A 27958-nucleotide genomic window follows, 5' to 3' on the forward strand; every position below is an offset into this window, starting at 1 on the left:
GAAATTCTGTATTTCGGCTCGACTGTGACTCTGAATAAAGAATTTTGCACTCACAGAACAGCAATAATGACAATTACTACTTAGTACAATAATACAACTAGAAATCTGAAATGTCACTGACAATTTCAAGTCTTCATCTATTTCAAACGTGAACTGACAACATTAACATTCACAGCCTCACGCCATTCGCCTCATGGCACTTGACAATGTCTCACCAGTCATTACAGCCTTAGTTGAGGACAGCCCCCACTATTGATGGCAAGTACGGCCCTGTAAGTAGCGCTCTTTACCAAGAGTGAATTTTATATATGGGTCCGTCTCAGAAACTGGTCTCTAATTTGGGACATTATGGTCAAAAAATAAATTTTCTAATTTTACTATTTTTTTTGCATTTACCTAACACTCAATGTTTCTTTTGTCATGTTTAATAAGAATAAAGGTAGTATCTTGCTTTATCTGGCCTCCACTGTGGAAATTTTTTTTGATTACAATTCAAATGCTTTTGCAAAATTGATTTACATCTGGCGGCACGGTGGTGTAGTGGTTAGCGCTGTCGCCTCACAGCAAGAAGGTCCTTGGTTCGAGCCCCGGGGCCGGCGAGGGCCTTTCTGTGTGGAGTTTGCATGTTGTCCATGTGGGTTTCCTCCGGGTGCTCCGGTTTCCCCCACAGTCCAAAGACATGCAGGTTAGGTTAACTGGTGACTCTAAATTGACCGTGAGTGTGAATGGTTGTCTGTGTCTATGTGTCAGCCCTGTGATGACCTGGCGACTTGTCCAGGGTGTACCCCGCCTTTCGCCCGTAGTCAGCTGGGATAGGCTCCAGCTTGCCAGTAGAATATGAATAATATGATACATTTTGGGTATTTGATATGGTGAAATAGGACAATAGGACACAATGGAAAAATCAAGAACACACTGGAAAGATGAGAATAACGGTGGTGGTAAAAGAACAGCGACTGTACCGGCTGAAGGTCGCGCGGGTCTCTGCTGCGGCGCACGAGCAACGGGACATCACTACCGCACTGGACGGAGCGCGAGGCGGGGGCGGGGCAAAATGACTGGCCGTAGGTTGACCATGGTTGCAAAATATTGGCCAAAAATACGCAAACACTACGAAATATGAAAGTAAGATGAAAAAGAAGCATTCTATTGCCTTATACTGCAAGACTAAAACAAAATAAAACTGTCAAAACTCACCTTTTCAGTGATAACGTCCGAACAGATCACCCGCGTAACAGAAAGACCGCAAATGGAAGCACGATCAACTTCTAACTGTTGGAGTGGAAAATTCCATTCTACACATGCAAATTGTTAATGTGTGTCCTTCCCCGCACACAAATAACACGCTACGGTAAAAAATAGACCACAACTAATTTTATAGCTCAGAAATTCATACAAGACCAGCTACCATCGTAACATATTCTTTAAGAAACATATTCTATACCTAACTTTCAGCTTTCATTTTAAAAAAACAAAATTGCAGATTTATAACTAAATTTTTATATGGCGTAGTGATTTCAAGTTGGTGAGGTAGTGGCCTTGACCCTGAGGCTTTCCATTTAGATCAAAACACATGATTGTATTGGTTTTGGGTTTGTGGAAAATGGAGTTATGATGGTGATCAAATATTTTGCATGATGTTTTATTACGGTTATGATTATTCTGTGAGCGCACCAATCCTTAGGTGTATAAAGTTACAACTTAAAATACAATTATTGATAACTGTAGACTTTTCAGTGGACTACAGCCTTTTTAAAGGAATGTGATGTAGTCAACCATTTATCATGTCCCAGATCAAGCTGCCATTTTTCCACAAATTTGCAGAATTTTTGTCAAATTCTGAATAGAGTATTCACATCAAAGATTTAGTTTTATCTGTATTATTTCTTTCATCATTTTATTTCAAATTAAAACCAACATCACCATTCAAAACCATATAGTTTATTGACTGTGAGTATATTTAGTGGGGTACCCCCACAGTACCCAGTTTATATTACAGTGTGTTACAGAGTCATAGATGTCATTCAATCATACATGTCAACCCCTCACGGCTCTCACTTGTACTCCCTGGTAAAGAAATCCATAATTTCCATACCAAATCCATAATAATATTTCATGCATAATAAAAATGTATCAGATCTTACCTAATATATGCACTGGTTTATTTCTGTACATCCATATGTACTGTTAACACTCAATTAAACAGTCTATATCAGTTCAACAAAAAGAAAGCGACCTCCAGTTTTAGATATTTTGAGTTTTTTCTTCGGTGGTGCCAACATCTTGACCTGTCTATTGTTACACTACATGTGCTGTTATTTCCCGCTCGGTGTGCAGGAAAATCACAATTGCGCATGCTCAGACATTTGGAATGGCTTGTTGGTACTAGCAGAAGTACCGGTTGAGTAATTCTAAATGTAGAAAATGGCGGCTCCCATACATTTTCGTATTTCATGACGATTTTTTTGATGGTAATAAATCAAAATAATTTTAAGGTGAAAATGTAGAAAAATCCGTAGTTGAATACCACTACACCCGTACCATTTTTAAAATGCCAAAATTCGTAGGGAATACGGGAAATCCGTAGGGGTTGACATGTATGTTCAATGAAGTGTGCATTTATTAATTTATTTATATTTGTACATTATAACTGCAGCACTTCGGCTTTGTAAAGTGACGTTTTGTAAATGCACGGCGGAATAAATCAAGCCATAGTGGAGCTCCCCATGTGTGAAGAGAACATGGTAACACATTGACCTGATTTTTGATGGCTTTTGCGACCGTACGATGTCCGTACGTATGAACGACGTCTGTGTACCACTGAACAATGAAATTTGTATCTTTATTTCCATAAGATACCGGCCGACAAAGAAATGATTCTTCGCATGCCCAGCAGAAAAGTTTTGTCATTGGATAGTTGCATGAGCTCCGATGTGCGATGCTGTGTTGTCTTGACAACGTGCAATATTATAACAATACTGCATGCTCATTCTCCATTGGGAAGAGTGGCGTAATACATGGATTTGATAAGCGATATGATAACAATATTGTATGCCATCAATAAACCAGCTAGAAGGGAATAGAATACATGTTTTTATTCCATGGAAAAAGTGGACCGTTGTTCTGATAAACTGTCCTACACGTCAGTGCGTCCTACAAAGCCCCACTGCGCATGTGCAGAGCACAAAAGGTCATTTCTTGGCATTTGAACAGATTTTTGTCCTACATCAGCTGTGCTATAAACGGTGCAGATTAATGGCATGCATTCAATCTTTACTACTTCTCATCTCATCTCATCTCATTATCTCTAGCCGCTTTATCCTTCTACAGGGTCGCAGGCAAGCTGGAGCCTATCCCAGCTGACTATGGGCGAAAGGCGGGGTACACCCTGGACAAGTCGCCAGGTCATCACAGGGCTGACACATAGACACAGACAACCATTCACACTCACATTCACACCTACGGTCAATTTAGAGTCATCAGTTAACCTAACCTGCATGTCTTTGGACTGTGGGGGAAACCGGAGCACCCGGAGGAAACCCACGCGGACATGGGAAGAACATGCAAACTCCGCACAGAAAGGCCCTTTGCCGGCCATGGGGCTCAAACCCGGACCTTCTTGCTGTGAGGCGACAGCGCTAATCACTACAGCACCGTGCCGCCGCTTTACTACTTAATCTAACATAATGCTGATTTTTAACCATTGCGTAAGTCTTGCAATACAGATCTGAAATATCTCCCCTTCACGATCTTCCACCAAAGCGCTTCAACTTCTGACCTATCTGATCAGCTGTTGTAGTTGCTCTACACCCTACTCGTCCTTTTTTAATGTAGAAAATTTTAATGTAGAAGCATATTCTGAAGGGGTCTTTTGAATTGTCAGAACATCCTACATTCATTTATTAATGTAGAAGCATATTCTGATGGGGTCATATGAGTTGTGAGAACGTCCTGCGGCGTCATTTGAATCGTAATAACGTCCTACACTCATTTTAATAGAGCAAATGGTACTTGTGAATAGTGACAAAAAAAAACCTATTAATTCTACATATTCTGACAGGGTCAATTGAAGAGTCAGAGCATCCTAGATTCATATGAATGTAAAAGCATATTCTGACGGAGTCGTTTGAATTGTCAGGACGTCCTACAGTCATATGAATTCTGACAGGGTTGGTGGACGTTGTATCAATGTAGAAGCTGTTCTTTGCAGAGGGAAAAACCGCGAACTATGACTAAAAGTTAAAGTTGAATCACACTGTAGGATTTCCTGCAATGTCGGACTGCTCGACAGACATGTCTGACATCCCCTCCTACCGTAGGACGCTTCGCGGATGTAGGACCGTTTATCAGAACACCGTATGTATAATAATACAGTATATTTGATTTAAAGCGAGGTTTTAGGGCGGCACGGTGGTGTAGTGGTTAGCACTGTTGCCTCACAGCAAGAAGGTCCGGGTTCGAGCCCCGTGGCCGGCGGGGGCCTTTCTGTGCGGAGTTTGCATGTTGTCTGCGTGGGTTTCCTCCGGGTGCTCCGGTTTCCCCCACAGTCCAAAGACATGCAGGTTAGGTTAACTGGTGACTCTAAATTGACCGTAGGTGTGAATGTGAGTGTGAATGGTTGTCTGTGTCTATGTGTCAGCCCTGTGATGACCTGGCGACTTGTCCAGGGTGTACCCCGCCTTTCGCCTGTAGTCAGCCGGGATAGGCTCCAGCTTGCCTGCGACCCTGTAGAACAGGATAAAGCGGCTAGAGATAATGAGATGAGATGAGAAGCGAGGTTTTAGGGTGGCACGGTGGTGTAGTGGTTAGCGCTGTCGCCTCACAGCAAGAAGGTCCGGGTTCGAGCCCCGTGGCCGGCAAGGGCCTTTCTGTGTGGAGTTTGCATGTTCTCCCCGTGTCCGCGTGGGTTTCCTCCGGGTGCTCCGGTTTCCCCCACAGTCCAAAGACATGCAGGTTAGGTTAACTGGTGACTCTAAATTGAGCGTAGGTGTGAATGTGAGTGTGAATGGTTGTCTGTGTCTATGTGTCAGCCCTGTGATGACCTGGAGACTTGTCCAGGGTGTACCCCGCCTTTCGCCCGTAGTCAGCTGGGATAGGCTCCAGCTTGCCTGCGACCCTGTAGAACAGGATAAAGCGGCTACAGATAATGAGATGAGCTGAGCGAGGTTTTAATCAGGTTCAGGGGATTTTCTCTCTCTCTCTCTCTCTCTCTCTCTCAGACTTGGCAACCCCGGAGCTGTTCTGTTCTTCCGGTTTCAGAGCCGATCCGACGTCACCGAGCGGAAGTGCACGAGCCCTGTGGATGTGGAAGTTGATCGTAGTGTGAGGTGTAAATGCCACCGGGAGCGCGCGAGGAAACTGCGGAGTGAACTCATCCAGGTCCCGGGAGCAGGTGAGACGCGGCGGTGCGCGAGCGCAGGCTAAGGGCCTTTAGCATTACAGCTAATGCTAGGATTCTTCGCTCGAACCGGTTCTCCAGGAAAAACCGACTAGAAAACTTTCGGTCAGGATGTGTTCATGTTTCCTTCTGTTACGGAGATGTATTTATCATTGGAGAGTGAAATTAAACAGTAAAGTGTTTCGAGCAGACACACTTTTATTTTAAACAGCGAGTGAAATAAAGAACCGGCTGTGTGTCAGGATCCGGGAGGGACTCGTTAGCATTTAGCTAACTGCCACAAAGTGGAGAACTTTAACCGGAAGTTCAGCAATGACGTTAGAAGTGGAACTAAACATTTTATTAAAACAGCAGACTTTAACACAAACACTAAGTTCTCTGTAAGGTGAGATTTTATAGAATATTCAGTAAAGGTAGTGAGTGTGCAGGTTTGTTGCTGAGCTCAAACACAACAACAGGTAGTCATGAATAATTCATGAGTGTAGAGCTCAGTGTGAGAGAAATTTAATGCTCAGATACAACTTTTACAGTATAATGTAAATAAACTAGGCCTAATGATTTCTCTCTGTCTCTCAGGATTTAACAGTAGTAGTTTCTGCTGTATAGGAAAGTGCTTAATTATGACTGCAATATTTCTTTCTTCCTCTTTTAAATCCAGAACACAGGAGTATATTGTTCATGTGAAAGCTGAGGTCACAGTGTTCATGAACTGATTACAGGCTGATCCTCTTCACGGCGTACACACTTCCTGCAAAGATCCAGAAAAGTGCGGAAAGTTGTTCTTGTTTTGGGAAAAGTCTGGATGTTGTCCGAGTTTTAGAGACTTTTTTAAAAAAAAAAAAGGCACGAATGATCTAAACCATTTTTGTTTAGATGTTCCTCAACACTCTTACTCATGAACGTTGCAGGTTCCTTCCCCATGTTTCAGTTTTTGATCGTTACCAATTATTAAGAAAATTGAACATAATTCTGGAATGTTTAAAAATGTGGAAGAAGTCCATGTTTGTCGTGTCCTGATCTGATGAACTGGTCGCTTCTCGTAGTTCTCTGATTGCACAGGTTTTACTCGATGTGTTGTTACTCGAGACTCCGTTTCCATGATTTAACCTGTTAGTATGGTGAATGATTGATTTAATTATACAGTCTTGCGCTTATTGTAGTGCTCATGTGGAGCGATAAACTGGAAGTATCTGTTTCTAATCACTGAGAAACTTTGTCTTATGTTTTAGAAAGTAATAAATGACCTGCATAGATTTGTGTGTAAAATAGTAGCTTATGTTTACGGCTGGTTTTTCACAGGAAGCTGGGGTGTTGATTCTGTGCATTCGCTGAAAATTTCCTCCTGTATGCAGAAGTGTTGTACATGCTGCAGTATATCATAATACACAGTGCAAGAATTTATGCAGCTTCGTGTTGAGCACTGCCTCAGGGTCAAGTGGTGTGATAACATTCTTGGCCTGTCTCGCTTCCACTGGACAAAAAACGTGGCAATCTGAAGCATTTTATTCAGCTGTCTTATAACCTGAGGCCATGACAAAGTACTTACTCTGATAAAGCCATAAAAGAAGCACATGAGCAAAGATCAGGCGACTTCTGCACTCACTCTGTCTGCGTTTGCTTGCAGGAATGTCTGAGGCTAGTCTCGAGTCACAGAGGAGCCTATCAGACTCTCAGGAAGAGGTTCCAAATGATATGGACAAGTCTGTGAGCCAATCAGAGAGCTTCCCTGATGACACACACATGACCGAGATCCACATTAATGACAGTAGCAGTGCTAAAAACCTCATCCATGAGAGTAATGGTGAGGAGGATGAAGGCCATCCGGATGTAGTAATGCAGAACTGCAGCAGTAATGACAGAGTTCATACAGTCACTGAGGAGAACTCTGATCCCAAATCAGCTAATCCTGAAACGTCACAGAATTTAAAGGTGATCTTTTCGACTGCCGTGGTGTCTGCTCTGCTCTGCTCTGCTCTAAGCTGCTATGATTTCAGACATCAGGTTCAAATCTCTTTTCATTTATCAATCACTGCAGACATTTGGCCTGAAAACAAGCAGCTTTTCGTGCTGTTTTAAAAGCTATAGGTCAGATGAGGTCATCGCATTGCTGTGCACTTAATTGATATTCTGATTGATTAATTACTGATTGTTAATCATGACCTTGCTGTTAATTCTGTGGAACTACATTATAATCCATCTCTGATTAAAACCCCAATAAATCTCTGAAATATCAGTTCATCAGCAAATGACCAACACACACACACCCTACAGCCTCCAAAAGAATCCAATTTTAGTTATTTGTTCGTGTTGCAATTCATTTTTCTAAATCCAAAATAATTTTCTTGAAATCATGCAGCACTGTTCTAGCTCGTAGATTAATTTGGTGACGCTTTGCTTTGGTGCGGGGACCGCTGCAGTGGTGTTCAGTGTGTTTTTCATGTTTTAGAGTCCAGTTATTGTGACTGATTTCTATCAGCTCATTTCATGTAGTTATGGTGGTGTTTGCCAAAATGAAGTCAGAACAAAGACAAATCGATCACTACCAGAAGAGAAATCCTTTTTATTTATTTGTTTATTGCAAAAGCACATCTTTTCTCATTTAAACCTTTCACCAGCTGTGATCTATGAGTTGTCTGAATATATTTGGTGGAATTTGACTAATATTTCATGGCATTTAGTCCTGACAGATGAACAATAGTTAGACATTTGAAGGTGCCAGAGAATGGAAATCTGTGTTTACCTTGGCGTGTTTGAAAAAGGAGGGTTTGGTAAACAGAACGGACATACTGTGAACCTCTAATGCTGCTGTCTTGTCCTTCAAATGCAAATTCCATATATGCAAAACAGGGTGATAAAACAGGCCACTTCCAAAATCGTGGAGTGTTTTGTAACAGTTAAGACTCATTCATGCCCCAGAATTTGCAGACAGCAGCACACATTCAAGCCCAGGCGGTATCGCTCCCTCTTCTGGTGCCGATACCAGTGGCTGCCGAGCAAGTAGCCCCATCCTTAATTTCCTTCAGGATCAGTAAAGTCTTTAACTACCTACCTCTGACCTGCACAGCCGAAACATCAACAGTTCTGCAGGTATTGAGAAGAACAAAATAGCGACACCCTCACTGAGGGAATCTTCAGCCATCCTCCTGTATCAAAGTGACACCGAGGTAGAGAGCTCATAGGAAGACTGAATTTGGAGATGTTGCTTTTGACTGGAATGAGGTCCAACATCTCAGGCACTTAACACTGCGAAACGATCTTCTGGACTTTACATGTATACCCATGGAAATTCTCCAGAGAAGCTCCCTGAGGGAATCTTCATCTTTCTTTCTGTATCAAAGCAGTGCCATGGGAGACGTGGTGGTGCGCTCAGGTGACTTCACAGACGTGGCTTTGGACCACTGAGTCCCAGGATACTTCTCACCAACTTGCACTCACGCTCCACAACAAAATGGATGAATCCAAACTGCTGGTAAGAACAATAAAGGACTTTTCAATGGTTTTCTGCTTCAGCGACATGTAATGAAGTGAAACTGCTCCTGATGCTGTGGTGGAGCTCCCTGGATTTCACTGCACAGAGCAGACCACAACCCCATGCCATCAGAAAACTAAAGGCAGAGGTAAGGATCGAGCCATACTGTGCGAGTTTATCCACTTTTTGACAGGTTGAAGCAAGATCATCTTAAATTTTCATAAAGTCAGCAGGTTTCCATTCAGGGAATGTTCTCTAGGTGTTTTGGCCTTGAATACGGGGAGCCTCGGGGCTCCTGTTTGGAATGTTTTCTGTTCATCTCCACGTCAAGGCTATTCGGTGTTCTAGAGAAACCTCACCTTGTCCGCTGCTTTGCAGATGATACTCAGCCTTATTTAAGTTTTAAGCTAGGGGGTGAGAGAAATCAAGATGCTGCAATGGAAGTATGTATTGAGGATATTCGTAGGTGGATGATTAGTGACAGACTCTGATTAAATGACAACAAAACCAAAGTGTTATTGATTGGGTCTAAGCACCAACTTAGGAAGATGGACCTGAATTGTAGTTTGTGTGTCGGAAATAACAATTAGTCCCATTACCAGTGCTTGGAATTTAGGTGTCTGGTTTGATGACAAAATGTCTATGGCAGCATGTATTACAAAGTGCGTTTTTCCACTTGAATAATATTAAGGGAATTAATAAGTATTTGTCTCAGGAAAGTCTGTGTGCATTTGTCCATGCTTTTATTACATCTCGTCTTGATTACTGTAATAGTTTAATGCACAGACTTCCTAATGAACACATTGCTAAGTTACAGCGCGTTCAAAATGCAGTTGCAAGACTGATCATGAACATACCCAAGTATCCTCACGTAACTCCAGCGCTTTATGAACTCCACTGGTTATTAGTTTTTGCATAGAACTTCTTTTAAGATTCTTGTTCTTTTAAAGCTCTCCATGGACTGACTCCATCATATCTTAATGATCTAATTGGTATGAAGCAAAAGAGCTCATATTGTTTACGGTCTAAATAGCTTATTGTTCGAAGCTCCTCAGGAGATCATGTGTAAAATGCAGGGTGCTGCACTAACTTTATGGAAGTCTTCGTCTTTGTGAAATCAAATCTCTGTTTTTAAATGCAAATTAAAGGTAGACTGCCTTTCAGATTTTTCAAATGTAGGTCATAAAAAGAATTTTGCCTGACACCTAGATATTTTTGTTTAGTGTACCGAAAGCTACTGAATTCGAATCAGACTTCCAATTTTATTCATTTTTTTTTAAATTGAACAATTAATGAATTTAGGGCCATGTGGCCCTAAATTCTCTATTTTTTTCCTGCTTCACCATGACCCAATTCAAGATACTACATCATGCATCACGTGGTGGGCTTTCCCCTGTTCACGCAAGGCATTGTGGGATACAAATTTGAAACGGGAGAGAAAAATGGAGGATGTGAGTGTGCGAATGAAACGTGGAAGACCGACTACAGTAACGGAAAGTGAGAAGAAAAGATGTTATGTTGTGAAGGAAAAGAAACAGGACCGAATGATCAAATATTGGCAGTCAGCGAGCACCTCGGTGTGATCAGCTGTTTGTTTAGGGACAGAATGATGTAACTTTCAGTGCACGGTCAAGGTAAACCTGTAGATGGCAGTAATGCGACACTGTGGATGCCAGCTGCTGTAAAACCCAAAAGAAGAAGGTAAACCTGTGCGTGCGCACATGGACTTCCTCTGTCTGCCTGACTGCGCAAAGCAAGTGATTTCATGCACATTATTTGCTCAGGAATCCCCCTCAAATTAAGTTTCATAGGTTGCTAAAAACTTTGAGTTGTTGTTGGGATCAAAAGCCAGTAAGTCTTACAAGTAACATTTAGCTACTAACAAGCTCCAAGTAGCTAGCGTAGCTAAGGAGACAGTATGATGGACCTCGCTTTTATCCATGGAGGGTCATTTTATTTTCCTGCCTGTGTCTCATTCAAAGAAACAGCCTGTGTTGCAGAACTTCTGGGTTGCGTTTTCGAACTGCATTTCCCAGCTTGTACTGCGGCAGCTGCGTACCTAATCATGTCCTGATGATGCAGCCAATCAACATATTAATGATCTCACCAAAAAAGGGAATACAGCTTGTTTCATTCTAGTGCCAAATCACAGGGTTGTAAATGTGTGTAAAACCACATCTGAGCGTTTTTTCACCCCGACCAGAGTCACAGACCTTCTATTTACACATCCGAGAACAATTTAAAATACTGAATAAATAAATTCTGTGGCATCTTGAAGGGAAGATAAAAAGCTTGAAAGAAACATGAAAACATTATGTACAGAAATGATTTCATGGCAAATAAGCTGGAAAAAATATATATACACACTATATTGCCAAAAGTATTTGCTCACCTGCCTTGACTCACATATGAGCTTAAGTGACATCCCATTCCTAATCCATAGGGTTCAATATGATGTCGGTCCACCCTTTGCAGCTAGAACAGCTTCAACTCTTCTGGGAAGGCTGTCCACAAGGTTTAGGAGTGCGTTTATGGGAATTTTTGACCATTCCTACAGAAGCGCATTTGTGAGGTCACACGCTGATGTTGGACGAGAAGGCCTGGCTCTCGGTCTCCGCTCTAATTCATCCCAAAGGTGTTCTATCGGGTTGAGGTCAGGACTCTGTGCAGGCCAGTCAAGTTCATCCACACCAGGCTCTGTCATCCATGTCTTTATGGACCTTGCTTTGTGCACTGGTGCGCAGTCATGTTGGAAGAGGAAGGGGCAGCTCCAAACTGTAAAAACAGTCTGCATGCCTAGGTGCTTGATTTTATACACCTGTGGCCATGGAAATGATTGGAACACCTGATTCCGATAATCTGGATGGGTGAGCAAATACTTTTGGCAATATAGTGTGTGTGTGTGAGATTTATTTTATTTTTTTAAATATTAAAATCAGCTCTTAAGTAGTGAGAATGTTAACGGTGTCATTTAGTATTCTAACAGGGATTGGAAAACGCTGATTCTTCCAGAAAAGTGAATATAAATCACTGCTCCAGGTTTCTAGCTGAAAATGTAAATCTGTTCAACAAACTGCAAGTCAGTAGCACCGGTGTCTGGGATGAGCAGATCCTCAATTAGCTGCTCGTTTGAAGTTATCTGGAGGATGAGTGGGTTTAACAACCAGTGACAAAACCTACTGCTTATTGCCGTGTGTGTGTGTGTGTGTGTGTGTGTGTGTGTGTGTGTGTGTGTGTGTGTGAGAGAGAGTGAGTTTTAACATGTCTGAAAATGCTGTCTCAAACACAGCATTCAGTTTGTGCAGTTTTTGAAACTTGAAGCCAGAGAGTACAGCATGTAGAACCCTGTTCACTGTTTACTTGGTGCTGCTTTCCTCACCTGGGTAGTTTTCTGAGGGCTGTGTGTGTACGTATACGTACACACCGATCAGCCATAACATTATGACCACTGACAGGTGAAGTGAATAACATTATCTCATTACAATGGCACCTGTCAAGGGGTGGGATATATTAGGCAGCAAGAGAACAGTCAATTCTTGAAGTTGATGTGTTGGAAGCAGGAAAAATAGGTAAGCGTAAGGATCTAAGTGACTTTGACGAGGGAAGAATTGTGATTTCTAGTTGACTGGGTCTGAGCATCTCCAAAATGACACATCTTATGGGGTGTTCCTGGTATGCAGTGGTTAGTACCGACCAAAAGTGGTTCAAGGAAGGACAACCGGTGAACCGGCGACAGGATCATGGGCATTGAAGGCTCGTTGATTTGCATGGGACATGAAGGCTAGCCCATATTGAGGTATTTCACCTGACGTCACAGGGTCACATGACTCCCCGGTGTCCGCCATTTTGAAGGTCAAGCTAGCTAATGTCAACAACATAGTAGCTAGTATGTTACTGTAGGAATGTTTACGTTCAGTCATTTGGATGACTGTTAAAACCTTTCAGTCTCAAGTTTTTTTTCCTTTACTGTATTTACTAGTTTACTGTAATTATGATCTGGCAGCTATTTACACCGGATCCAGTGTAAATAGCTGCCGGAGCGAGCTCCGGCTTGCTCCCCCTCAAATTAAGCAGCGCACTCCGGCTTGCTCCCGGAGTGCTCCGGCCGAGGTTCCGGAGCGCGCTCCGGCTTGCTCCCCCTCAAATTAAGCAGCAGGCTCCGGCTTGCTCCCAGAGTGCTCTGGGAGCAAGCCGGAGCGCGCTGCTTAATTTGAGGGGGAGCAAGCCGGAGCTCGCTCCGGCAGCTATTTACACTGGATCCGGTGTAAATAGCTGCTGGATCATAATTACAGTAAACTAGTAAATACAGTAAAGGAAAAACTTGAGACTGAAAGGTTTTAACAGTCATCCAAATGACTGAACGTAAACATTCCTACAGTAACATACTAGCTACTATGTTGTTGACATTAGCTAGTGCTAACAGCTAGCTGCTAGTACACTGCTACAACACAGACACTGACCCTAATAATACAGTTCTTGGTCATTGCCTGGTAACAGCAAATTTATAACGGGCCATGTCTCAACAGACTAAGAAGTTATTTCAATGACATTTAATAACATTTTGTTTATCCTGAGGACCGAAAGTAAATGAAAATGTGAACAAACCTTAGCTGTAATAAGATGGCGACCACCAGCTCCAGGGACGACCCGCTGATGTAGGCATGTTACCCAGCCTGACACAAAATATTTGTAGGCATCCAAACTCTTATACGCTTTCAGATCAATACCTGTGTATGGCGATGGGTTTTTAACGACATAGGTATACAGATCATGTGGGCCGAAGTCAGGTAAAGACGAGGGCTTCGTGTACTTCCGTACATCAGTGAACAATCCTGGTGGAAGCAGGTAAACGTCGTTCTCTAAGCCTGCTAACCTCAATTTTTGCAAATACCTCTCCCTCTGCTCGCCCTGTAAATGCCCTACGTCGCTGGATAGTGAAGGTGTTTTCTGCATTTCGCTCCTTTTTCTTTGTTTTTCATTTGTCACCTTCCTCGCATTCAAACTGATTCGAGCCGTGACGTCCAAAATGGCAGCCTAACGATGCATCACATGACTTGGTCACGTGGGTGAAAAACCTCAATAGTCCAATCCCACAGAAAAGCTACTGTAGCACAAACTGCTGAAAAGGTTAACGCTGGCTAAAACAGAAAGGTGTCAGAAAATTCATGATTCTCCACTAGAGCTTTTATTTGCTCCCTGAACTTGCTAATGAGTGTATGATTTTATCTACTTCTGCAAATAATGTTTCTCTGTATGCCAAAAAAAAGCAAACAGCAGTGAAAGAGACAGATATTATACACTATAGGAGGAACAGACTCAGGACTGATTGGATTCTTGCTGAACAGGAAACTGGGTATTTTTATTATTTTTTTAATTTTGAGAGGAGAATTTTTGTGATGGATAAATTGGCTGATCTGATCATTGTTGTGAAGTTGTTGCGCTCACGAGCTCATGTTAGTGACTAACAGGAAGTGTTGAGTTTATATCTCTTTTTCAAGTCCTTGTGTGATCTGTGTCTTTATACTCTGGTGTGGATGTTAGCTTACATGCTAACGTTATACAATGTGCGTCAAACCACCTTTTTTATTTATTTATTGTTAAACTACACTATATGTCTGGCTTGAGTTAGCTGTGTAACAGCTGCAGAGATGTGCAGAGCCTCAGGGAGGTTCCGACATTCAGACTGCAGTGAAATCTAGCTGGCTGTCTAACGTTCGTGTAAGCGATTTCACTCTGTAGGATGCGTGCTGCTTGATACCGTTGAATAAACAGCCATATAACGGCCATCTCTCTTTCTCCAACACACATGTTGCTCATTGCTAATGCAGCAATAATACTAAGAAGAAAATGAATGTGAATAAGGTAAATATACACACATGGGCTAAATAAACTTTTGTACTGGTGCAGAATGATGTAACCTCTCTTCATCCTGATTGATAAAAGAAAACGAGGAGTTGCCCTGTGTCCGAAATCACTCACTATATAGTGAGTTTGCCATTTTGTAGCGCTGTCCAAATGTATAGTGAGAATTATTACACCCTATATAGTGCACTCAAAGTATCCCGCAATACATCATGAAAAGTAGTGTACAACCGATGGTCACTAACCAAGCAATATGTACCATCATGCATTGTGGTCGCACTGAAAGAAAGAAAATCAAAAGCCTCAAATTTGATTTAATAAAAGGCAGTGAGAAAGTATGCAGCCTTGATTAAAAAGAACTGACAACTGGGGGCGTCGTGCCATGGGTCCGGGGACCCGGGTTCGATTCTGGCCCGGGGTCATTTCCCGGTCCCTCCCCATCTCTCTCTCTCTCCCACTCGTTTCCTGTCTCTACACTGTCCTATCCAATAATAAAGGTGAAAAAAAGCCCCAAAAAAATCTTAAAAAAACAAAAGAACTGAAAACTGCAGCAGACACACAGTACGTTGTATTTATTAATGTGGGAAATATGCTCAGTATAATATGGATTTATCACAAAAATACACGCATGTATTTATTATCTTGAAAACCCACCAGCCGACTAACCTGGCACATTTTAATTGTGCGACAGTAATGAGGTAAATAACGGCGCAGCAGAGTAGTGTCCGAAAGTGTTTTTTATAATGAGCTCATTATATAGTCCTCTATATAGAATTCCCTACGTAGGGAGTAGTGAGCGAGTGGTTTTGGACACAGGGTTAGTTGTTGAATGTTGTCTATTGTACAGATGTGTGTTAATGTTTTGTCACACTCCAGCTGTATTGTACACTAACAGTCCTCCTGTAAAGTGAGTGCGGCTTGTGCAAACAGTCGATGAAGGAAACAAAGGCCTCATGTGTTTCTGCTCGGTCGATCACATTGCTGCTGTGTCTCCGTTTCTTAGCAACTGAACTCAAACACATCTCGCACCGTATCACCCGTCCACAGCAGATCACCTAGGTTTTATCTTCCATATTAAAATCGCCCAGTGACCCTGTGCCTGCTCTACAGTAACACCAGGGTTTGAGTCTACACAGCTTTATTATTAGAAATATTCAGGGTTAGTTCACATCCTCCCATGTGTTGCTTTTTGTCTCTGAGACGTTGCAGACGTTCACTGGCCATGAAGGCGTCGGGTGGCTTTAAAATATTTACATCCTGTGTTACTGGACACTGTGGACTGCTTTCATTTGAGCCAGAGATTAAAATCGTTGAGAGTTTTGCACAGAGCTGGGTGTCAGAAGTGTGTTTTGAGAGGCCTTTGGAGATGATGTGGTGACGTACAACCCAGTAAACGTGGTCCGTTTTGGAGCTCACTGTAGATTTGCATTGAATGAAGATGATGGGAATCAGCAGAACAGTGCAGCAGCAGTAAAAGGTTTTACTTATTTGGTTTGGGAAGCTACAGGAGTAATTTTTTAAAACCTGCTTCTTAACCTACAAAAAGGAAAAAAAAATAGCCTGTTTCATTTTTAAAGTCTTATCGAATATCTTCGGGATAGTTGACTCATTCCTCTACGTTAATGATGGAATATTTCACCTTTTTACATCTTTAATTTCACACGGGAGTGAATGAATGGAGCAAGTGTCCAATCCTGAAGGAGCAGTTTATTGCCCCTTGCTCGCTATCCCGGTCAGGGTGGATCTGGAGTCTGTCACGGGGGCACGAGGCAAAAATACACCCCAGCTGGAACATCAGCACATCATGGGGCACCAAGTGCACACACTCACACCCAGGGTCAATTTAGCATAGATCCAACTACCAGCATGTTTATGGGAAGAAACCGAGAACCCGGAGGAAACCCACATGGACCGTGATGAGAACAAACGGGGAACCTGAATGTTCATGAATTTCAGCGCTGCAGTTGGCATTATCCTGATTAAAGATATGAAGATGAGAAACGCACTGCTGTACTAAAAATCACTCTCCGCACTCCTCATTCTTCAGACTTTGCACTCTTTACTCTCCTCACACACTTTCCTCTCTACAGATTTTGCACACGTGTTCTTCACACTCCTTAGACTCTTCACATTTTCACTCCTCCCACTCCAGTCAGGAAAGTATACTGGGTCCAGAAACACTGTATGCGTGCTCATACACCCTGTTAGCTTTGCTTGAAAATTAACTTTTATTATTCCTTATATTAACACATTGCCTTGGAAACAAGTGGAGTATTTATGGTGTGATTACACAGTTTATTTACAGTTAGTTTAAGAGAATAGTCATTTAATTTAGTGATGCGCATTATCACCTGTTTATATTTTACTGCGCTTACTTGACATTAATTGTACACTAGTAAATTTTGTTTGTGTGTGTACAGGTAGTCATGGCAGATGAGGCCTGCAGAAGTCCAGCTGCTGAGCTTTCAGTCAGCAGTAACGGAGACTCGGGTGGAGATGTGTTCCAGCGTGTAAGAAACAATTACTTTGACCAACTTATTAAAATGTTTCTGCAGTATCTTGGTTCCATGACACACTTTTTCTGGAAGTTGTTTTATGGGCATGTTTCCACTTCAAGAGCTGTTTCAGGAACTTGAAAATTTTAATGTCTGTGCATCTCTCTCTCTCTGCGTGTCTCTGTGTCTCTCTCTCTCTCTCTCTCTCCCTCTCTGCGTGTCTCTCTCTCTCTCTGCGTGTCTCTCTCTCACACTGCGTGTCTCTGATGTGATTGTGGTTTTTTTTTTTTTTTTTTTTTGACCCTACCATTAATAAGAGAAGTGGGGCATGTTCTTTTTGATTTGCAGGACATGTCGCATAATCAACCCTCTGGACCAATCACTTCACACGTCCACTGTGCACCAGACCATGGCGTGATGACCGAGGGCGCAGTTGCAGTGGGACCATACACAGGTACAGGTGATTTGTTTATTACCAAAAGACATGCTTTTGATAGGAGTTTCTCACTGTTGGTAAAATTATATGTCCATAATAATCAAATGCAGTTATCTTCCTCAAGAGTTTTTCATGGACGAGTTCGTGTTTCTCCACACGGATAAAGGTTTCACTGTCTCTTTAATAAAACTCAGAACTGTGCAGCTTTGTTTTAAAGCAGGCAGCGAATTTGAATGTGAAAAGCAGGACAGTGTTGTTCCTCTAATGATGTGTGTGATCTTTATTCATTCGCTCTCCTCTTTCATCAGTGTCGCGCTCATACCTAGTCTGTGTGAATAATTATAACCAAACCGCAGCATATCCTGTTCTGTCTCTCCAGTATGCGCGTGCACACACACACACACACACACACACACACACACACACCCTGTCCACTTGCATATCATGATACAGTTTTGGCTTTTTAATTTTCAACACTTTCATCAACATGTATTTAAATAAACTTTATAAATTGTTTGACTTTTTGTATGTTGAGTTTTTAGTTTAGTTTTTTTTTTTTTAATGTTAATATTATACACTTACAGACATTATTGCCTCAGTCACTGTAAAAGGCATCTGTTTCTCTTATGCTGTCAGTCAGTGATGTACCAGGGAGTGTTAGTTTAAATGTGAGTTTAATATTAAATAAACTTAAGTTATCCTCACATGAAGGCTCCAAAGCCATAGTTTTACACACAGAATTATTATTACACTATAAACGAGTCATCAGGAGATGACGTATCTCCCCCCCCCCCCCCGGCCCCCACATGAAACCCCACTCCAAATTTACTGAAGTTGAATTGGTTGCCATGGAAAAAAATCACAGAAATCCCAAAATGTCAAAAGGCACGACTCCTCTGGTCACTTAACATAACTGTCAGGTTTTGTGAAAAAATTCCTAATGGTTTTTGAGTTATGCTCCAGAAACTAAAATGTTTACAGACGAACAAAGCGATAGCGATATCGCCCCGCATTATATGCTGGGGGATAATAAACCTGTTAAATCGGTGAGTTTGATTCAAACCCTGTATTTTTCACTTCAGTGTTTTTAAATTTGTGTACATTTAAAGTGATCTTCTGTAATTGTTCAGCTCGTACACATTTCAACAGATTTCCTGATAGAATATTTGGGTTTTCACTTTTTAATCTTTACTAAAACACCTGTACTGCCAAAAAATAGGAGCATTTGGGGATAATTCCCTATTCGTCACTGTAAAAGGAGTACGCTTGGTTCCAGTCGACTCATAAAAAGCATCGTCTTCAATTAAAAATGCTATTTTATTCACATAAACTAGAAAAAAAGCTGTAAAAATTTCAAGCCCAAAGTATTTTTTGAACACGATCAAGTTGGTTACCTGTTTCTGTGTTGGACTGCACATGGTCGCGGTCAGTGACTGTTTGCTCCACCATGATCCTACCTGACCTCAGGTGTGGCTCACTGTCATCCTCTCCCTCTCTTCAGCTATAGAGCAAACATACAAAAAAATAAAAAATACATGCAACACTACCAAACTAATACAACCTGAAACATATCCTTAACACTGAAATATTAAATATGGCTCCAACAAAACTTTCCCGCCGTGTGTGTGTGTGTGTAATGTGGTGAATTTAGTGACATGGTGATGATACAGAGTCACTCTGCTTTCTTCTCATCTTCACTCTGCTGCTGAACGTTTACAGGACAGAAGAGTCAGCTTTCATCCTCCTCGTCTCCTTCGTCTCCCACTGAGGCTTCCAGTCCTGTGGCAGCGAGCCGTCTGTCTCGCTCTATCAGTGATAGTCAGGTGGAGCGAGAGACAGGTACCACAGCATGGCAGTCTGTCGCTGTCCCACAATCCTCCTCTGCTGTAACACTGGCTCTGCTTCTCACTCTTTTACTTAAAGCTCTAAGAATCACGTCGCGACCCGCAGCGGCTTTGGTGCACGTTTTATCCGCACTAATAAAATGTCACATGCTATATTTTTGTTTAATAGCATTACAAATGTAATTTTTGCCGTGTGTGTGTGGTTTAATACAGAATCTGGAAGCTGATGGTTTTCTGCAGTGTGTTTTTTCATGTCTTCTTCCCCCTTTCACTTTTCAGCTTCTCTGCTCTTCTCTGCATTTGAAGGATTTAGTCTGTGGCTCTTGATGCACGTTTCTTTTCCAGGTTGCTGTTAGTCCTCACTGGGTCTCTCCTCTTTCAGGTTTCTGAAATTTTCTAACTTTATATATATTAGTTTCAGCTTCTCTGTTTTATGGTGCTCTTGGAAACTTGCAAATTTTGTGACTGGTATTCAGTGGTAAATTTTATTGTCTGTTCAGATATCACATCGGCTGAGTCTCATTTTGCTTTGCAATGTCCATTTCATGATGGGTTTAATTGTAGCTTTAGCTGAAAAACGCCATGAATAAAGAACCATATTTTTTAAATGGATTGGATTGATTTTATTGTAAGAAGCCTGGAGACATGTGGACTTACAGGGCAGACCTCTGTATTTAGTTACATGTACAATGAAGTCCAGAGCACACAAGCGTCATTAGATTGATATTTAGTCAGGTTTATAAGTATTTGGACAGCGACACAAATGTGGTAATGATTATTGAAGGGTTAGGGGGAAAAAAATCCACTTTTTGGTGAAGTCGCTTCATCTTGCACTGAAAAAATGAGAGAACTCCAACCTTTAATTGAAATAAATTATTCAGAGGAAAAACAGTTTCAGACTCGCCCACCATACCAACAGGTTATTTGGAAGGTGCCAGAAAAAAAGTATTTTCTGTCAGTTAACTGCAAATGTTAAGCACCTGAAGTTTGTGAAACGCTACTACAACTTTTGACTGGAACCATGTTCTCTGGTCTGATGGAACAAAAATGGAGCATTTTGGCAACAAACACTCAAGGTGGGTTTGGTACGACAAGAACCCGATCCCGACCGTAAAATATTTTCCCTACAAAGAATCTGGAAACCTTGTTAGGGTACATGGACTCCATGAAATACCAGGACATTTTAAATCAGAATCTGGCTGCCTTTGCCAGGAAACTCAAACTGGGTCATCATTGGATCTTCCAGCAGGACAATGATCTGAAGCATATGTCCAACTCGACACAAAAAATGGTTCACTGAGCACAGACTCAAGCTTCTGCCATGGCCATCTCAGTCCCCTGACCTGAACCCCAGTGAAATCCTGTGAGGTGAGCTGAAGAAGAGGGAGCACAAGAGAGGGCCTCGGACCCTGGATGATCTGGAGAGATTGTGTAAAGAGGAATGGTCTCGGGTGCCCTGCTCTGTATCTCCAAGAGATGGAAGGGTTTTTTGTTTGTTTTTCCTAACCCTTTTTACTAATCTTTACAGGGGTGCCACTAATCATGGCGGGAACTGTATCTCTCATACAGTATGTGTGTTTTAACATATCTCTCCTCATATATCTATATATTGTATCAATTATATCCTAATTAAACTGAACTGAACATCTTTGAATGGCTTTAGAGTAATGTGATGTAGACAGTGCTCTTCACCTCCTTCATCACTCCACTGACCGACAAGACCTTTTAGAAGAACAGTTCTCCAGCGCTGCAGTACGGTTCCACAGACATGTAGAATCTGATGCTTAGAAGCTGTTCTGAGTCTCTTGCAAGCGTGAACACCTCATGAACACACATGTTGGGTTTAATAGAGTCAGTACTGTGTGTTTTTTAACTCGATGTCTCGGATTGTGTGTTGTTTGAACAGGGTCTGTGAAAGAACAGGCTAACAGCGGTGCTGTGGTCCTCGCTGACGACATGAAAAACCCAGCGATTGAAAAACTCGAGTTGGTCAGGAAGTGGAGCATTAACACATACAAAGTGAGTGATTCGGTGATTGAGTGATTCAGTGAATGAGTCAGTGATTCAACGAGTGAGTCATTTTTCTTTTCGTTTCCCCACAGTGCACTAAGCAGATCCTATCAGAGAAGCTGGGACGCGGCTCACGCACCGTGGATCTGGAGCTGGAGGCTCGTATTGATGTGCTGCGTGAAAACAAGCGTAAATACGAGCAGGTGGTGAAGCTTGCACAGACGCTGGCCAATCAGCTTGCACTGATGATGCAGACGCAGCGCCAACTGGGCGATGCCTTTGCTGACCTTAGTCTCAAAACACCTGAATTGCATGTGAGCCAAAAATGTCATCTCAGTTAAAAAACTCATTTATGCATATCTCTCTTACACACACACAACCTCTTCACATGCAACCGTTCTCCTGATGGCAGGCTTAAGACAATAAAAACACCTTTTCCCCCTCATGTTTACAAAAAAAAAAAAATTCTTTACTCCAAAGTGAACTTTTCTTGTTCATCAATGGAACAGCTTCAAATCTGGAAAATAAATTTTAGCTTTAGTTTTGCTTTATAGATGGTTGATTAAGCATTACAGAGGCGTTCCAGAACAGAAGATTTGGTTTGTTTTGGTGATTGTGCGTGCGCGTGCACCAAACACAGAATTGTTTGGAATGTACTGATGAGTGATCGTATGTAAAACGCCTTTTTTTTTTTTTTTTCCCCTTTTATTATAAATAAAATCTTGGTTTAGGAGGAGTTTGGCTACAACGCTGAGACTCAGAAGCTTCTGTCTAAGAACGGGGAGACTCTCTTAGGAGCGATCAACTTCTTCATCGCCAGCGTCAACACACTGGTGGACAAAACCATTGAGGACACCATGATCAATGTCAAACAGTATGAAACAGCTCGGTATGACTTCAGCGACCTTCTGTAAAGTTTTTCAGTATGCCTTGCTTTATAATCAGTTCAGAATAAGTGCCTCATCACTTCACTGCCCGACGAGAAGCTGCAGGTTTTAGAATGTGGAGTGAAGACGCGTAAATCCTCTGATTCTCAGACAGCATGTGGTGTCAGGAGAAAAATAAAGCCATGCAGTAAATTCTGTAAACACACTGAAGCAGATCTCTCTCTCTCTCTCTCTCTCTCTCTCTCTCTCTCTGTGTTGCAGGATTGAATATGATGCGTATCGTACAGATCTGGAGGAACTGAATCTCGGCCCACGCGATGCCACCACACTGCCCAAGATTGAACAGTCCCAGATCCAGTTCCAGATCTACCGTGAAAAATATGAGAAGATGCGCAATGACGTCTCAACTAAACTCAAATTCCTGGAAGAGAATAAGGTAAACGTTTATGAGACAGATCAGGTGAAAATTCAAGTTCTGTCTAAATTGTTTGAAACTGCTCTCATTGAATGCAGGACAACATACTTTTTACAGAATTAAAATGTTTATCCGTTCTTGAGATATTACAAATCAAAGATTGAAAAACAGCTTAATTTTTAGAAAACTGCTGTAATATTCTGTATGAGGATCACATGGTCCAACATGGGCCTCGTTAACACACGAGATCAAATGTTTTTTTCTTTATAACTTTTCTATTTTACATGGATGTTGGCAGGCACATAGATGGTTGTATACTGAATACAAAGTTTGAAAAATTAGCAAAAACAAATGATGCTAATTAGTATTAATTATGCTAATTTGGTAAAAACATTGAAGACGAGAGTGTACCGATTTAAAGTTTCACCAAATGGCTTTATTTGTGCAATATAAAGCTGATCTTAACTCTCTTATACATCACAAAGTAAGAGAAATCAATGTTAATTATAAAATATGCATAAATAAGCACAATGTCATTCACGTCTACCATTTTCTATCAAAGTAAAGGGGGAAAAAAAGATTTCTAATCCCGTCTTTGTGCTCTGTAGGGCTTTTTTTTTTTTTCTTTTTCTCAAAATGATAATATTGACAGCTTTCAAGGCAAACCTCGAAAAAACTGTGAGCCACATCCAATAAACAATTACAATAAACTGCATTGAAATTGACAGACACGTTTCTGACTTCCAGTTTTTAAAAATCTCATTCCAACCACTAAGATCTCTATTTTCCATCAAAACAACTACAGTTATATTCTTAAACTAGTTATTTATTTTCATGAGTCAGTTTTCTTTAAAAAAAATAAGTCGGTAAAGCTATAAAAACTCCCCTCAAAATCTCCCGTGGATCATAACATCAAAACTATCAGAGGGTAAATTTTGCTGAATACTTCATCAGAAATGGTGAGAGAACATCCCTATAAACGTTATGATTTTCACGAGTAATCCAGTCGAAAACTGATCAGGAGAGAGAGAGAGCCTGACTGCTTTCCCGTGACTCAGAAAGCACCAGCAGTTTCCTGACGTCACGCGAGCAGTTTTTATTTATTTATTTATTTTTATTTATTTATTTTTACTCTGTTGTACCAACTTCAACCTGCTGTTACTCCCAAAATACTGAACAGATCTTAAGATACAACAACAAGTCCTTCCACGCCATGTGGCGCATCGGGCGGTGCCGATCTCCGTTTCCACAGCCCTCGGCCTCTTGCCTGTTACATAGCTAGGGTTACAGTGGGGGGGGCTAGTCCTCTGGTAACCAAGAGAGTGTAACTCCCCACTTGCATCTGTATTGCAGCATGCCTTCCCAGATGGTAGTAGGTACCATTTTTATGATGGTCTTTGGTATGACTTGACCGTGAATAGAACTCACGATCTCCTGATCGAGAGGCGGACGCGCTGCCACTAGCCGATATCTTAAGATACAGTACCAGTCAAAAGTTTGGAAACACCTTCAAATTTGATGTTTTTATTTTTTAATTTTTTTTCCTACATTGTAAATGAATACTGAAGTTATCCAGACTATGCAGCAACACGTAAGGAATCATTTAGTAAACTTTAAAATGTTAATCAAACCAAAATATGTTTTAGATTTTAGATTCTTAAAGTAGGCACCTTTTGCTTTGATTACAGCTTTGCACACTCTTGACATTCTCTCAATCAGCTTCATGAGGTCATCACTCGAAATGGTTTTCCAACAGTCTTGAAGGAGTTCGCAGAGGTGCTGAGCACTCGTTGGCTGCTTTGCCTTCACTCTGCGGTCCAACTCATCCCAAACTTTTCCAGACTGACTTCATTACTTCATTTCTTAAAGTAATGATGGACTGTCGTTTTTCTTTACTTAGTTGAGTAGTTCTTGGCATAATATGGATTAGAGCAGTACTCAAATAGGGCCATTCACTGTATACCAACTCTACCTCTTCACAACACAACTGATGGTCTCAAACACATTAAGAGGTCAAGAAATTCAAGAAATTAACTCTTGACAAGGCACAGCTGTAAACTGAAAGCCATTCCAGGTGACTACCTCGTAAAGCTGACTGAGAAAATGCCAAGATGTGCAAAGCTGTCATCTAAGCAAAAGGTGCCTACTTTGAAGAATCTAATACACGATACAAAATATTCAAGACTTAAGCAAGGGCAGATTTGGAAACTTGGATGAGCTTCTGCATGCACAGTTTTCACAGCACAGCCAGTGAGTGTCTGATACACCTACCATTAGTGCAAGAAAATATTTTACAAGATTTTCTTTCCCTAAAATTGATTCTGCACTCAGTGTGTAACTGAAAAGGAGTGTGTTAATGAATGGAGATATTTGGTGAGTGAAATAGTGTGTTCCTGTCTCTTGTTGTAAATACGGTTTAATAACGTGGTTTTGGGCGTAGCTTGTGTGTAAATAAGGTCTGGGGTTTTTTTTTTTTTTTTTTTTGTGGTTTTAGACAGTTTGTGAGATTCAGCGGTGGAAGGTGTTCTGGTTTAATACTAAATGAATAATCATAATGTTCCTCAGGTGAAGGTTCTCCACAATCAGCTGATCCTCTTCCACAACGCCATCGCTGCATATTTTGCTGGAAACCAACAGCACCTGGAGCAGACACTCAGACAGTTCCACATCAAACTGAAAATGCCCGGTGCAGACACACCCTCCTGGTTAGAGGAACATCGAGTCTGAAACTAACCCCCCTCCAAAGGTGCTGCAGGTGGTTTGTTCCAGAGAGAAGCAGGAAGTTCATGCACTCCACCAATACTAAATATCTCAAATTATTTTGTCGTCTTGCCGTTGTTTTTTGTTGTTTGTTTTTTCCACTCAAGGACACTAAAGCTATTAAAAAAATTCAAGTTGAGTTTGGAGAGAAAAAGAAAAGTAAGAAATTATTTCTCTTTCAGTTCCACAGTTAGGTTTTTAAGCGAGTGTTTATTTGGGAGAGGAGTGCGGTTCTCACGTGGGAGAAAATCAGATGTGCACTTTAATAACATCCGAAAGCAGTTATGACAAATCAGATCTTTTTTTGTAAAAATCTAAACATTTTATTGAATGTAAACCACAAAGTCCAGATTTGTCCAGAGCCTTTTTCCTGCTCTGGTTCTTCTGCCTTCCTTATAAACCCCAGTGATTTTCATCATCTAGTTTCTACAGTCACCAGGTGCTGGATTAGAGAGTCAGTTGTTGTGGGATTTTTCTTTTGTTTTCCATTTTGGAAAAGTAGAAGTTTGATACGTGTCCTGTTTTAATTAAACACTGAACAGAGCAAATCTCAATGTGTGGATTTAAAAGACTTTATATTTAATATAAATGACTTAAAAATTAATGTTTTAGAAGCTTTCAGTTCAATAATGTGCCTTTTCTCTCTCCAGCAAACAGTTAGAAAAAACATGGCTGTGTCACACTATGCTCTGGATCAACACACACCAGTAAATGTGTATATGTGTACATTTAATAATGTGGAACTAAAAGGACCTGCAGTTTCTTTTTCACTCTTTATTATAAATCCACTTTTTTTTTTATAAACACTCCCACTCTTTAGCTGCATTCCAGATTATGAACCATTTCAGAACTGTTTTGTATTTGATAAACCAAATTCATTCTGACGTGAAAACTGGAACGACAAGCTCCTCCTGCGTCTGTCTGAGACCCGTGGTTTTTTTATTTCTCTTTTTACTGTGCTGTGATGTAAATGTTTGTTTCACGCTTGCTGATATCTGTAATAATGAATCTCTATTTTTCCACTTTTTTTTGCAAATGTCAAAATACAAAAACTGAAAGAAATATTTTCATTGAAAATAATCTACAGTCAAGTCCAAAAGTCTGAGTGAGCAAGACATGATATCATTTTGCCATTTAAAAACAGAAAAAAAAACTTAACTGATGATTGATAACTGATCAAATGTGAAAGTCCAGTTTATTCTAACAGCATAAACATTCATTTATATTTTATTACATTTCTTTATTTCTAACACACAATTACAGTCTGACGGCGGAAATTGGGCGGGGGTGTTTCTTCCACCCCCCCAGCTTTGTAATTTAAATTTTTGGATTTGCCTCAATAAAGAATGATTGATAACTTTAATATAATTCAAAAACTTCATCTTTTTCCCCCACTGATTTAAAAAAATTTGTCAGACTTTTAGACTCGACTGTAAACACTAGAATTTTCTAAATATTCAGGTAAATTTCTGTATCAGCAGAAAAAATGCACAATTTATAGTGACTGTGACCCTAAAACTCATCCCTGTGCATGAGCTTACTCTGTGTGACACACATAAATGAATGGGCATGAGTGTTTTACTGGGAAATACGCTACTTGTATTTTTCGTACAAGCTTCATCCGGGACATATAAATTTCTACATGTCACTCGCGAGGAACTCGATGAATTTGTTTTGATAAATTTGGGTACTTTTTGTAAATGTTTCTACATAAAAGTAAATCTGAAGATATGAAGTTTATCTTCTCATATTGAAAAACTCGCATTTTTCATGCAAAATACATCGCAGGTCTGAGTGACATATTTCACTCCAATGATGTCACTCCCAGTGTTTTCCCACTGACGACCCGTGTCGTCAAAATGATGAAACGGTTCAAACTTACACAAATTAATCAAAATAATTTTATTTTTTGTGGATGTGTCCATATAATATAAAGAACATTACATGGTAGTGAGAAGATACTAAGTTTATCTTCTCGTGTTAAATATTTTCATTTGTTTGCTTCGCTCACTCGTGAATATGTTCACCACTCGAAGATAAACTTCATATCTTTGCATGACTATGTAATATCTTCTCTATATAAAATGTATTTGTACACATGCAGTATAGATAAATTTCCTATATTTTCTGTGGGTATTTCCCTGTGGGTACATTAAGAGGAAAAGAATTAAACTTTTTCATTTGTAAACCCGAGATGTTTTTTTTTTCTTTTAATAACTTTATCAATATTTCAGGGTGAATCTAATCACCAGCACTGTGAAAACTTCACAAAGCTTCATCTTAAACTACAGCTATTTTCTAAAATTTCGAGAGAGAATGTTGGCACCGTATATCGAGTGTCTCCTACAGAGGGCGCTGTTCCACTTTCACTCAGCTTGCTCC

General features: G+C 40.8%; 1 protein-coding gene across 10 annotated transcripts; it reads left to right on the top strand.

Annotated features, from left to right (window-relative positions):
- Window positions 1-5272: 5272 nt before the first annotated feature.
- arfip1 (ADP-ribosylation factor interacting protein 1 (arfaptin 1)) lies at window positions 5273-27764 on the top strand. Of its 10 annotated transcripts, none has more exons than XM_060917299.1 (11): window positions 5273-5392; window positions 6057-6164; window positions 7023-7327; window positions 17150-17239; window positions 17573-17678; window positions 19380-19499; window positions 21411-21523; window positions 21607-21828; window positions 22246-22403; window positions 22663-22837; window positions 25382-27764. In XM_060917299.1, the coding sequence occupies exons 3-11, from the start codon at window positions 7025-7027 to the stop codon at window positions 25541-25543; spliced, it is 1449 nt and encodes a 482-aa protein (XP_060773282.1). In that variant the 5' UTR covers window positions 5273-5392; window positions 6057-6164; window positions 7023-7024; the 3' UTR covers window positions 25544-27764. The 10 variants fall into 10 exon arrangements, with proteins under 10 accessions (XP_060773282.1, XP_060773290.1, XP_060773281.1 ...); XM_060917300.1 differs by lacking the exon at window positions 5273-5392 and adding an exon at window positions 5399-5503; XM_060917301.1 differs by lacking the exon at window positions 5273-5392 and adding an exon at window positions 5542-5783.
- The last annotated feature ends 194 nt before the right edge of the window (window positions 27765-27958 follow it).

Source organism: Neoarius graeffei, chromosome 3, assembly GCF_027579695.1.
Source record: "Neoarius graeffei isolate fNeoGra1 chromosome 3, fNeoGra1.pri, whole genome shotgun sequence".
Taxonomy (NCBI): domain Eukaryota; kingdom Metazoa; phylum Chordata; class Actinopteri; order Siluriformes; family Ariidae; genus Neoarius; species Neoarius graeffei.

Excerpts from the sequence above, each read along its gene's own strand:
- arfip1 (XM_060917299.1), top strand. The coding sequence starts at position 7,025 with ATGTCTGAGGCTAGTCTCGAGTCACAGAGGAGCCTATCAGACTCTCAG. Across the intron at positions 17,240-17,572 it reads GTGGAGATGTGTTCCAGCGT|GACATGTCGCATAATCAACC; the intron begins GTAAGAAACAAT and ends TTTGATTTGCAG. Across the intron at positions 21,829-22,245 it reads TCAAAACACCTGAATTGCAT|GAGGAGTTTGGCTACAACGC; the intron begins GTGAGCCAAAAA and ends ATCTTGGTTTAG.